Below are 14,764 nucleotides of genomic sequence, written 5' to 3' on the forward strand. Positions count from 1 at the left end.
TATCCTCTTGTTGTATTGATCCCTTTAGTATTATGAAATGGCCTTCCTTATCTCTTGTTATGGCCTTCACTTTCAGGTCTATTTTGTCCGATATAAGGAAGTTTATTACCACCAAACCAGCAATGCAAGAAATGCTAAAGATTCTGCTATAAAAAGAAGATATAGGAAGGGAAGAAGGAACACAGGAATAAAGAATAAAAATTGTGACAAACAAGTACCTATTAATAATGACTTTAAATGTAAATGGATTAAATGCCCCAATCAAAAGCATAGGAGTAGCTCAGTGGATAAGGAATCATGACCCATATATCTGCTGTCTACAGGAAACCCACCTCAGAACAAAGGACTCAAACTGACGGTGAAGGGATGGAAAAAGATTTTTCAGGAGAATGGAAATGAAAAAAAAAAAGCTGGGGTAGCAACACTTACATCTGACACATTAGACTTCAAAGTGAAGACCATAACAAGAGATAAGGAAGACCACTTCATAATACTAAAGGGAGCAATTCAACAAGAAGATATAACTCTGGTAAACATATATGAACCCAATGCAGGAGCACCCATATACATAAAAAACAACAACAACAACACTTCTGGAGAATATCAAGGGAGAGATTGACAGCAATACAGTCATAGTAGGGGACTTTAATACCCCATTAACACCACTGGACAAATCCTCTAAACAAAAAATCATCAAAGAAACATCAATTCTAAATGACTCACTAGATCAGATGGAATTAATTGACATCTTCAGAACATTTCACCCCAAAGCCACAGAATATACATTCTTCTCAAGTGCACATGGGTCATTCTTAAAAATAGACCACATATTGGGACACAGGCAAAGTCTTTTCAAATTTAAAAAATAGAAATCATATCAATCATCTTCTCAGATCACAATGGCATAAAACTAGGAATCAACTATAATAAAAAAAATCAAACACCTGGAAGCTAAATAGCATGCAGATGACATGATAATATACATAATATACATAGAAAACCCCAAAGACTCCATCAAATAACTACTAGACCTAGTAAATGAATTTGGCAATGTAGCAGAATACATAATTAACACCCAGAAATCTATGCCTTTTCTATACACCAAGAATTAACTCACAGAAAAAAAAGAAAACACCAAGAATACTCACAGAAAAAAAAGAAAAAAATCCCATTTATATACCTTTGCCCCCCCAAAAAAAATTAAGATACCTAGGAATAAACTTAACTAATAAGGTAAAAGACCTGTACTCGGAAAACCACAGAACATTGAAAAAAGAAATAGAGGATGACATAAACAAATGGAAAAACATACCATGTTCATGGATTGGTAGAATCAACATCATTAAAATGTCCATACTACCTAAAGCAATCTACAGATTCAATGCAATCCCCATTAAAATACAAACAGTATATTTCAAAGATCTAGAACAAACTCTCCAAAAATTCATCTGGAATAAAAAAAGACTCCAAAAGCCACAGCAATCCTGAGAGAGAAGAACAAAGTTGAAGGGATCACAATACCAGATATCAAGCTATATTACCAATCCATGGTACTGAAAACTGCCTGGTACTGGCACAAGAACAGACATATAGACCAATGGAACAGAATAGAGAACCTGGAAATCGTCCCAAGCCATTATGCCCAATTAATATTTGACAAAGGAGGCAAGAGCATACAATGGAGTCAAGACAGTCTCTTCAATAAATGGTGCTGGGAAATTTGATACATGAAAAAATGAAACTAGATCACCAACTTACACCATACACAAAAACAAAATCAAAATGGCTGAAGGACTTGAATGTAAGACGGGAAATCATAAAAATCCTACAGGACTCCATAGACAGGAATATAGCAGACATATGTCTTAGCAATATCTTTACCGATACAGCTCCTTGGGCAATGGAGACTAAGGAGAAAATAAACAAATGGGACTACACCAAAATAAAAAGCTTCTGCACAGCAAAAGAAACCATCAACAAAACAAAAAAAGCCCACTGCATGGGAGAACATATTTGCCAATGATATTTCTGATAAGGGTTTAATCTCCAAAATTTACAGGTAACTCATACAACTTAACAAAAGGAAGATATACGATCCAATCAAAAAATGGGCAAAGTATCTGAATACACACTTTTCGAAAGAGGACATACAGAAGGCCAAGAGACATATGAAAACATGCTCAAAGTCACTAATCAATCGAGAGATGCAAATCCAAACAATGAGATACCATATCACACCTGTCAGATGGCTGTCATCAACAAATCATCAAAGGAAAAGTGCTGGCGAGGACGTGGAGAAAAAGGAACCCTCATGCACTGCGGATGGGAATGTAGACTGGTGCAGCCACTGTGGACTTTCCTCAAAAATTTAAAAATGGAACTCCCATTTGACCCAGTAATCTTACTTCTAGGACTATATCCCAAGAAACCAGAAACACCAATCAGAAAGGATATATGCACCCCTATGTTCATAGCAGCACAATTTACAATAGCTAATATTTGGAAACAGCCTAAGTGCCCATCAGCAGATGAGTGGATTAAAAAACTGTGGTACATCTACACTATGGAATACTATGCCGCTATAAAAAGGAAGGAAGTTTTACCATTTGCAACAGCATGGATGGAATTGGAGAGCATTATGCTAAGTGAAATAAGTCAGTTGGAGAAAGATAAATATCACATGATCTCACTCATATGTGGGATATAATGATCAACATAATTTCATGAACAAGAATAGATCCAGAGACAAATGGTAGGGGAGCGGGTGTTAGAGAGCAACCAAAGGACTTGTATACATGCATATTAGCATAACCAATGGACACAGACACTGAGGCAGTGAGGCATTGCCCGAGGAATGGCTTGGGGTGGGGAGGGTCAATTGTAGAAAAAAAAAGACATATATAAAACTTTAGACAATAAAAAATAATAAAATAAAAAGAGCAAACATGAAACAATAACAACAACAAAAATCTCTCAACAAAGTGGGTATGGAGCGAATGTACCTCAACAAAATAAAAGTTACATGTAATATAATAATCATTGGTGAAAAGTTGAAAGCTTTTCAATTAAGGTCAGCACCAAGAAAATTATGCCTACTCTTCCCATTTTTATTCAAGACAGTATTTAGAAATACTAACCAGAGAAATTAGTAAAAAATAAGTAAAAGGCATCTATATAGGAAACGAGGAAGCAAAACTACCTCTATTTGAAAATGGCATGTTATTATATGTAGAAAACCCTAAGGACTCATTAAAAAAACTGTTAGAACTAATAAACAAGTTTAATAAAATTTAAAAATACAAAATCAATACCCAAGTATATGCTGTGTTTCTATGCACTAACAACAAAATATGAGAAAGAGAAATGAAGAAAACAATTTCATTTACAGTATTATCAAATACAATAAAATATTTGTAAATAAATTTAATCTAAGAGGTAAAAGATCTGTACACTGAAAACTATAAGACACTGATGAAAGAAATTGAAGAAGAAAAATAAATGTAAAGGTATTTTGTGCTCATGGATTGGAAGATTCAATATTGTTGAAATATTCATACTACAAATTCAATGCAGTGACTACAAAATTCTATGTTCATTTTTTACAGAAATAAAACAATTTTAAAATTGGTACACAAATGACTCCAAAGAATCAAAGCAATCTTGAGAAAGAACAAAGGAGGAGGCATCACACTTCCTTACTTTCAATAATATAACAAATCTTTACTATGGCATTGGCATAAAAACAGATACATAGATTAATAGGACAGCATAGAGAACCCCAAAATAAAACCATTCATATATGGTTAATTAATTTACAACAAGGAAGCCAATGATATACAATTGGCAAATGATAACCTCCTCAACAAGTGGGACTGGGTAAACTATAGAGCCACATGTAAAAGAATGAAACTGGAACCCCATCTTACACTAGACACAAAAATCAACTCTATTTAGATTAAAGACTAGAACATTTAACCTGATGCCATAAAACTCCTAAAAGAAAACAGGGTCTTGTCGATGATTTTTTTATTTGACACCAAAAACAAAGACAACAAAAGCAAAAATAATTAAGTAGGACTACATCAAACTAAAAAGCTTCTGCACAGCAGAGAAAACCATCCATCAACAAAATAAAAAGGCACCCTATCGAATGGGAGAAAATATTTACAAACCATATATCCAATAAGAGATTAATATCAAAAATATATAAGAAATTCATATGACTCAATAACAACAAAAATAACCCAATTAAAAATGGGCAAAAATCTGAATATACATGTTTTCCAAAGAAAGCATACAAATGGATAACAGGGTCATGAAAAAGTACTCAACATCACTAATCATCAGGGAAATGCAAAAGCACTATGAGATATCACTTTACACTTGTTAGGATGACTATTATAAAAAAGAAAAGAGATAACAAATGCTGGAGAGAATATGGATAAAAAGGAATCCTCATGCACTACTGGCAGACCAGTGCAGCCACTGTGGAAAACAGTATGGGGTTTCCTAAAAAAATTAAAAATGAAACTCCCATTTCACCCAATAATCCCACTTCTAGGAATATATCCCAAGAAATCAGAAACACCAATCAGAAAGGATATATGCACCCCTATGTTCATAGCAGCATAATTTACAATAGCTAAGATTTGGAAATAGCCTAAGTGGCCATCAGCAGATGAGAGGATTAGAAAACTGTGGTACATCTATACAATGGAATACTATCCTGCTGTAAAAAAAGAAGGAACTCTTACCAATTTCAACAGCATGGATGGACCTGGAGAGCATCATGCTAAGCAAAATAAGCCAGTCAGAGAAAGATAAATATCACATGATCTCATTCATTTGTGGAATATAATGGACATCATAAACTGATGAACAAAAATAGATCCAGAGATAGAGAAGTATCAAAAAGACTGTCAAACCTCAGAGGGAAGCCAGGGAAGGCTGGGTGGGGGGTGGGGGTAAGAGATCAACCAAAGGACTTGTATGCATGCATATAAGCATAACCAATGGACACAGGCACTAGGGGGCTGCTACTTTTCCTTATGGTAGGTGCCGTATTGTGTGGAAGAAAACTCGAATTCTAAACCTAGTTCTAATATCTACGAGCTCTGTGATGCTTTAGATGAGTCATTAAACTTTAATGAGATTATTTTTCTTCTGTATCAAAAAAAGCTTTAACTATATACCTAAGAATGGCTTTTAGAATTAGAAATCATGACTCTAAAGTACCTAGCACAGTCCCTGGCAAATGACAGGTGTTGAATAAATGGTAAGAATATTTTTTATGTTGCATATACTGTTTCTACTACTAAGAGTAGCTTCTAATGAGTATAATATTTGGTGTGGTTTTTTTTCCAAGCTGTTATGTGAATCTTTCTTTTTCCTGGATGGTGTGATTTCAGGTTGAATGTTATTTTCATTAACTTAGTTTCCTAAAACATTTATCTTATGACCCTTTACTTACCTTACTGGACTGGATAAAAAGCACTAAACAGAGACCCTGAAATAATTCCCCTCCTCCTTCATTCTTCCCCATGTTTCCAGAAAACATTTTTAGAATTATTAAAATATTTTAATGAAAATAATTTCACAGAGAAATATTTTTAAAACTACCTGTATTGTAAAATAATTTTTCTAAAGAATATGATGTTTATTTTAAATTCCAAAGGTTACATCTCTAAAAATAAAAATTGTTTAACAAAACAAAACAAAAATTCCTTCCAATTGCCAAAAAAGAATTAGTCCTGGTGGAGTAAATATTTATTTATTAAAATAAAAGCTAAATATACTTCAGAAAGAGAAAATAAATAAATCAAACATAACAGGACCAAATTAGATTTTTGTGTGTTCTGAACATTGCGTTTGTTTTTATATTTTATACATTACTACGGGCCGTTGCAGCTAAATTTGCTTGCACTGTGAGAATAATAGTTTTAAGATTATTTTGTTAAGAACTTATTTATCATCTCAAAATATACAGTTATTTGGTTAAGATTAATCTTCTTTCAGCATTATACTGTGAACACAATTTAGCAATAACCAAACTGTCATCACTTTTCAGCAAAAAGTATGTAAATTTCTAGAACCTTGTAGATGCCTAATGGAATACACTATAGCATGGAGAGTAAAAATTTTTATTTTCCTCTATAGACAACAAAATAGCTGCATCAATGCCAACTTCATACACTAACAAATACTTATTTCCACTGAAAATTTTCATTTACTGTATTGACTTTAGAAATATGCAGAACAGAGAACTGAATGTAACTCTCAAATAAAAAAGGAACAATTATTTCATAACCTGTTTTCTTTAATGTATATCTTTATTATGATAGTATTGCAGATGTCAACCATTTACACCCCCGCCTTGTACCCCTCTCCTCCAAACCCCTACCCACCACCCAGGTCTTCACCACCCTATTGCTCATACCCATGAGCTATGCATATAGATATATAAGTTCTTTGGTTTATCTCTTCTCGTCTCCCCACCCCCACATCAAGGTTTGTCAGACTGTTCCGTGCTTCTATGCTTCAGGTCTTATGTTGTTGGTTAATTCATTTTGTTCATTAGATTCCCAAAATAAGTGAGATCGTGTGATATTTGTCTTTCTCAGTTTGGCTTGTTTCACTTAGTATAATATTTTCCAGGTCCATCCATGCTGTCCCAAAGGGTAAAAGATAGCACACTTGAAATCTACATAATTTTATTAACTATTATCACCCCCAATAAATTAAATTATTTTAAAGTTGAGTAAAAAATGAGTGAAATACTTGGGTCTATTTATCGTACCTGACTATATAATTGATAGGTCCCACTATAGTCAGATATTTCCATAAAATATATGCAAAAAGTAACTCTAATGCATTTCCAGCATATTTATTCATTTCTCTTGTTCATAATGGAAGACATTCTTAGAATTGAAGAATAGATTGGAATTCAATTGATGAAGGCTTACAAAGGTTAAAGTGAAGATTTAAAAGAGATACTGGCAGAACTCTGAGTTTTAAGCTTAAAGTTCTTTAAATACAAGGATTAGTTGTAGGGGACACACAATAAAGGGCCCAATACCTTGCATCCTTATTTGAGACCATAAAAAGACAGCAACACCTATCAATCAACTTTTTCCTTTTCCCAACACCATATGATTCATAAATATTCAAGATTTCACCCTAAAACAAGTTTTAAATAACCATATAGTCTGCCATTGGCAATAATATTATCAAAATATTTTCAAGGCTATTTGAGGCTTCTTTTTTTGAAAGTGATTATTCCACAAAGGTTAATGATTTTTAATTAAAAAAATGCTTACAACCATTAAAAGTTTTCTGTACCAATCACTAATGTACAACACCGATGAATATATCAATCATAGAGTTAAAAAGCTCTGCTCTACAGCACACTGAATACCCAGTGTAACCAATTAGTATTACCATTTCTTGATGCAATACAAACACATTTCCTTAAACTGCTATTGCACTGAACTCCAGGGTTATAAATGAGTAGACATAAATTGATTTGCATGTAATAACAGTGGCAATAAACCTTTCTTGGTTCATGCAATTTTCCCCATCTGTTAACAGAGAGCAAGTTTAGGATCTATTATTCCCAGAATGGGACTTACCCAGCTGTACATCTATAACATTTGGCTGATTCTCCATAGGGAATAATGGCTTCGGTGGCTTGTCTGTGAGTAAAGCTAGGAGAGAAAATAAAAGAAGGTAAAAATTTTGAGATAAATTACAGGATAGAAAAATTATATAATTTATTATATTCAATGTTTGTAGACTTTATGGTGTATAAACATTTATTAGACAGTATTCTTACTTGAGTTATTACTCTATCCATACAATACCCGTTTCCCAGAATATTTAGAGCACCATTGATCACTGTAAATAGGCCATTTCATCAGCTACACTTTCCAACATGATCAAACAGATAGACTATGTTGAGTGGTTTTATAAGCTTGTGAATTTAAGAAAATGTAGATTTTAAAAGTATTATCAGGGGAGAACCAAGATGGCAGTGTAGATAAATGCTGGTACTTGCTGCCTCCCACAACCACATCAAAATTACAACTAAAATACAGAATAACCATCATCCAGAACCACCTGACAGCTGGCTAAATGGAAGTCCTATAATTAGAGAAATAAATAAGAGAGCACATTATGACTGGTAGGATGGGGGAAGGTGTGGAATGGGCTGGACCAGCACCCACATGTACCGCTATTTTAATTGGGAGGGAGATTGTCTCTGCAGAGGCCCACTGTGAGGCAAAAGGGGTCCCAGCCCCACACCAGACCCCCAGGCCAGGCTCCCAGAACTGGGAAGAGAAGTTGCTGTGAGTACAAGCTGTAAAAACCAGTGGGGATTGGGCAGTGACACGGAGACTGCTGATGACCCACCTGTTCCTTTTAAAGGGCCTTGCGTGAACTTTCTCAGACTCACTTCCTCTGAGCTCCAGCACTCAGTGCCTGGTGGCTGCTCTGGAGGACCCAGATATATACCAGATGGAGGTGCTCACAGTGGTCACTGTTTCTATGATGAGACCTCCCCTGTCCCAGGGCTGACTGGAAACCATACCTGAATTCACATAAACCTGAAGCACGCTGTTTGTTCTGCTCTGGTGATTCCCTGAGACCATGCCCTATCCAATTTGCAGCCTCACCCAAGCTGTTTACAGCAGCTTTTCCATATGAATGGCCTGTCCTGGCTCAGGCATCAGACTTTGATAAAATCTCTCAAACAAGCAGCAGCTGGGTCAGGTTGCCCCAAACCTATCAATGAAAGGCCCAAGACCCAGAAATAGCACCAGTCTACCTTGCTTCACAGCTGGGCCTTGCCTGGGCCCTCCCAAACCCGATACAAAGAGGAGGAATCTGAAGATCTCTCTGTAGCTCCTGTCTGGTGGCCCCAGGCAGTGGATACCTAAGAGCCAGTGAACCCAGTGGTCAGCATCTGATCATACCAGATTACAACTCTACACATCCATAGCGACACACTCAAGGGAAAGACTCAGTGAGCAACAAAGCCACACTGAAGCAAGTCCTGCTCCATAAGGTGTCTCCAGCATAGCAGATCTCCCACTGTAGTCTCAGCTGGTCCTCACAGCAAATTGGCCTGGAGGTCAATTCCTCCCAGTGATGCCAACAGCAATCAAGACTCAACTACAACAAGATGTGCTTGCAGCCCACAAATAGGCACTCCTAGAGTGCCCCACTCAGGTGCCTGGGGAGGCTAAGCTACTGGGCCCTATAGAACACCTACTACACAAGGCTACTCTACCAAGTCAAGGAGACATAGCAGCTCTACCCAATACAAAGAAACAAACACATGGAAGCAGCCAGAATGTGAAGACAAAGAAACATGTTACAAATGAAAGAAATGGAATAAAGAAAACTACTGAATATAAAGTTCAAAACTATGGTTATAAGGTTTTTCAAGAATCTTCTTGAGACCTCCAAGGAACTTAGTGAGACTTTCAAGGATTTTAGTGACATTGAAAAGAAAATAATAAAAATGGAAAAGTACAGTCAGAAATTAAGCACACACTGACTGAAGTAAAGAATAATATACAGGGATTCAATAGTAGAGTAGAGGATTCCTATAAACAAATCAATTATTTGAAATATGAGGAAACAAAAAAAACACCCAATCAGAAGAGCACAAAGAAAATGGAATCAAAAAATATGAAGATAGTGTAAAGAGCTTCTGGAACAACTTCAAGTGTACCAACATTTGCATTATGGGGGTGCCAGAAGAAGAAGAGAGAGAGCAAGATATTGAAAACCTGTTTGAAGAAATAATGACAGAAAACTTCCCCTACCTGCTGAAAGAAATACATTTACAAGTCCAGGAAGCACAGAGAGTCCCAAACAAGAGGAACCCAAAGAAGACCACACCAAGACACATCATAATTAAAATGCCAAGGGCTAAAGACAAAGAGAGAATCTTAAAAGCAGCAAGAGAAAAGCTTAGTTATCTACAAGGGAGGGCCCATACAACTGTCAGCTGACTTCTCAACAGAAACTTTGCAGGTCAGAAGGAAGTGGCAAGAAATATTCAAAGGGATGAATAGCAAGGACCTATAAGTAGGATTACTCTACCAAGCAAAGCTATCATTTAGAGTTGAATGTCAGATAAAGAGCTTCACAGACAAGAAAAACTAATGGAGTTCATCACCACCAAACCAGTATTACATGAATTGCTGGAGGGTATTCTTTAAGGAGAGGGAAATGAAGAGAAAAATATAAGAAATATGAACAATAAAAAGGAATGAATACATTATCTATCAATAATTGAATCTAAAATCAAAATAAACAAATAAGAAATTTAATGAACAAAATAAACTGGTAAATAAAATAGAATCAGAGAAATGAAAATGGAACAGACTGACAATTCTCAGAGGAGAGGGGAGTGGGGGAGTGGAAGGAGATTAAACAAAGATTTTATATGCATGTATGCATTACCTATGGACACAGACAATAGGGTGTCAAAGGCATAGGGTGGGGCAGAAACTGGGTGAAGGGGGGCAATGAGGGGGGAAAAAGAGGGAGATCTGTAATACTCTCAACAATAAAGATTAAAATAAATAATTAAAAACAAACAAATAAATAAAAGTATTATCAGATAAACATTTGATCTCTATACCTTTGTGGTGCTACACATTCTTAATGAAATATAACCTAATGGTCTGGCAGATGGAACCTTCTATGCCTCTGAATCATCCCACAATTCCCACCCCAACCACCAAAAACAATATAAAAATCATTAGCACCTTCATTAGAATAACTGATCAAAAACACTAATTGAACATATTTGTCCACCAAATCCTGTAATAAGTGCTAAAGAAGAAGGAAATAGATATGCAATCTAGGACTATGAACACAGAATTAACACATTAAAATAATGAGATAATGAAATAAAGAATGCAATGTAACAAAAATTGTAGCATTTGAGCTATAAGACTATATGTGGTAAAGGAATCGGGGAAAGAGAGATCAATAATGGGAAAACTTTTATGAAGGAAATGGTCTCCATATAGACCTTAAGGAGTATATAAATCTTTCAAAGGCATAGTAAGGAAGAAGAAATAGAGGAAAGATTATTAACACAAATTGAGAAACAGAATTAGAACTTATCAAGTACAGTGTGACTAGAGGAGAAGGATCTAGTGATAAGAATTTGGGTGGAGTGGAGTAAAGAACAAGTTGTTCATCATGTGGAATAACTTAAACTGAAACTAGATAGATAAAATGGAGCTCAATTCTGGAGTATCAAGAGAAACATGCAGACGAATTTGAACATGATGTAATAAACTAGAAGACATTGTAGATTCTTGAAACAAAAGCAAAAAAAGAGTCAAGGGAAGTGCTATATAAAGATGATTGGCTTGATATACAAAATGGGCTGGAGAAAAACAAAGTCAGCCAAGAAGATATAGTAACAATGCTGCCATAGGAGCATGAGGAGTCAGAGTGGTGGAGTAAGGGAAAAAAGGGGGGCAACTATGAGATACACCTGGAAGAAAGAAATGAGAAGACTTGGAACACAGATAAAAATGCTTTATATCAAACTATTATTTATATCCTGAATTATTTTTCACTGTTCCCAAATTTATATCATGCTTTAGCTATCCAACTTATTATTCTATTTATTAAAGGGAAATGTTTTATACTTCTTTGTAATTCACAGGAGACAGACTAGAGCTGGGTATTTAAGAGAATCATCGAATTATCATTAATGGACTGGCTTAAGAATTTCCTGCTGACATGAGATAAGTTCATCTCATATTTTCAAGAATGTTTAGAAGAGAAAGAAAAGTTGATCACATGACAGGTAAGGTTAGGAAAATATAAAAATTGGGTGAGATTGCCCAAATAGTTGTTGATAACAAACAAATTTACCAGGAATTCATTTAAGAAAGAACTTTACATTAACATTAGCTTCATCTTCCTGATATTCAAATTGCTTAAAATGAAAAAGTTTTAGTGAATTACTCTAATTTTTCTAACAAAATGTTATTGATGGCCTACAATACATCTCTTCTTTATGGAATCAAATAATATATTTTTCTAAGCTGATTTTGGCATTATATAGATGAATAGAAATATGACATCTACAGTCTTCATCTTCTAAATAGTTGAGTTACTCTTAATAATCTGATATTTAAATATTATTTGAACTAGTAGAGGCCCAGTGCATGAAATTTGTGTACTGGGAGGGGTTGTCCCTCAGCCTAGCCTGTACCCTCTCACAATCCAGGACTGCTGGCTCCCAACTGCTCGCCTGCCTGCCTGCCTGCCTGATTGCCCCATACCATTTCTGCCTGCCAGCCTGATCACCCCCTAACCATTCCCCTGCCAGCCTGATGGACGCCTAACTGCTCCCCTGATGGCCTGGTCACCCCCCACTGCCCTCCCCTGCTGGGCCGGTTGCCCCCAACTGCCCTCCCCTGTCATCCCGGTCGCCCCCAACTACCCTCCCCTGTTGGCCTGGTCACACCTAACTTCCCTCCCCTGCTGGTCATCTTATGGCTGTGGGCGTGGCCATCTTTGAGGGTGTGGCAGTCAAATAGCATATTCCCTCCTTATTGGCTCTGGGTGCCACCATCTTTGCAATGGTGTGAGGGTCAATTAACATATTTCCTCTTTATTAGATAGGATAAGGGATATATTTTTAAACAAAATTTAAATATATGAATTTAAAATCCAGTCATAACAAATGTTCAATTTTGTTGTTACTTGTTTTTGTTTATAATAACAAAATATTGGAAACAACCAAAATACCTATCAGTAGGCCACTGGTTAAAAAAATAACCTGGTACTTTAATATAATGATATATGATTATGCAGCTATTTGAAAAAATTAGCTAAATCTATGTATCTGTAATGAAAATATCTCTAAGATAAACTGTTCAATGAAAAAAACAAGGTTCTAATAGTATGCACATTATACAATCCTTTGAATAAAATACATGAATACATAAAACATACACATATGTGATATATGTGTATACACATATAAAGTTTTTGTGTAAGCATGGAATATTTCTGAAGGGATACATGTGAAACTGGTATCTGAGGAGCGAAATTGAGTGGCTGAGAAAGGGTGGATGATGGGGGAAGGACAGTATGGGCAGTCAGAGAAATATTAAATTTTCATTATATACCTTTTATACATTAATTAGAACAACTTACATAAACTATGCTTTCAAAACATTACTAAATTTAAATTAAGCCCAGCCACCTACATTTTATTTATAAAAATCATTTTGTTTTATTTGTAGAATTGTCAATTTGTCTTACACATTCAGGTTATAGACACTTAGCTTGACAAAAACTGTTTTTAGTCTTATTTTAAAATGTTCATTGCCTCCAAATGAATTACAGTAATTAAAATGTGATAGGTGGCAATCAATTGTAAGTAATATATTTCATACTCAATGATTAATGTTTTGTCCTACTTTAATCGGAATATGAATTTAGAGTCATTGTTTTCTCCTATCCTTAGCTTACGTCCTCCCATGGACTATGGTTATATTTACCCTGATTTTATTATTGTTAAATGTCAAGTACTAAAGTGACATTATTAATATTCATGATGATTTTAAGTGCCTTATATTTGTAGGTGGATCATAATTTTCAAAATGCTTTCATAAACATTAGTTCAAGTAATCTACACACCAACATTGGGAGGTAAGGAAGAAAGTTATAATTATGGCCAGTTTAAATTAAGCTTACATTGTCTCTTTTGGAGCCCCCTGTAATCAAAAGCACGCATTAGCAGAATGGATAGGTAAAAAAGATATAAAATGGAGGCAGGAGACTGGTAAAAATACTCAGCACTGAACCAATGGTTTTAGCCTCTTTGACTACACACTAATTAACTGAGCTAAGGTTCCTAGGCCAGGGAGAGCAGTTTTGTGGCAAGTAGCCAGCTGAATCATGATTCCCTATAGGGCATTACATACTCATATATATGTTTTTTCTAAACCCATGAATGAAAGAGGATGAACTTGCCCTTACCCTAACACATCCCAGTGAGATGTATGGGAGTGGAGCCTCATTAAATTCCAATATCAAATCTAGGACTAGGAAATGCCAAGTGCAGAATGTTTGTGATGATAAAGCAGAAAATGCAGCAATTCATCTGGATTTTGACCACCAGCCTAGAGACAAATCTATCATCGCCGAGTATAATTATAATATTTTCAGATGAGATAGAGCACATGCTGTCATGGGCAGGCAAGCTCATTTCTTTCATTTATTTTAAAATATAATCTGAATTTCACAGTTACTGTTTGGAAAATGAAGAGGGGGACCATCAATATCAGGCCCCCTGAACAACAGAGTGGAGACTGACAATTGTATTAGAACACTTATCCTAGATCTCTAGAGGGACAAACTGGGATTTGAGCTAGCCTTTGAATTTTCTGCTCAAACTTGATGTTTTGATTGGAAGAATGGGAGTAAGGGATGAAGATTAGTCCTAACATTTCAGTTCACAATTCCTTCCCTGCATTTCCCTCTGTAGCTATTTATGTTTAATCATCCTTAAATATAATTTCCCTACTGAGTATAACATGAAACTAGTCTTTTTTTAAATCCTTATTGTTTAAAGTATTACACATGTCCCCTTTTGTTGCCCATTGACCCCTTTTAGCTTGCCACTACCCCCGCCCCCGTCCCATGCCTTCACCCCATATTGTTTGTGTCCATGGGTTATGCATATATGCATCCAAGTTCTTTGATTGATCTC

General features: G+C 35.6%; 1 protein-coding gene across 1 annotated transcript in view; it reads right to left on the bottom strand.

Moving 5' to 3' along the window:
* IL1RAPL2 (interleukin 1 receptor accessory protein-like 2) overlaps positions 1-14,764 on the bottom strand; it is a 1,356,387-nt gene that overhangs the window by 266,384 nt on the left and 1,075,239 nt on the right. The window contains exon 6 of the mRNA XM_005869867.2: positions 7,629-7,703. Coding sequence (XP_005869929.2) covers positions 7,629-7,703 — 75 coding nt within the window. The remainder of the gene's footprint in view (positions 1-7,628; positions 7,704-14,764) is intronic.

Source organism: Myotis brandtii, unplaced genomic scaffold (genome assembly GCF_000412655.1).
Source record: "Myotis brandtii unplaced genomic scaffold, ASM41265v1 scaffold305, whole genome shotgun sequence".
Lineage (NCBI taxonomy): Eukaryota > Metazoa > Chordata > Mammalia > Chiroptera > Vespertilionidae > Myotis > Myotis brandtii.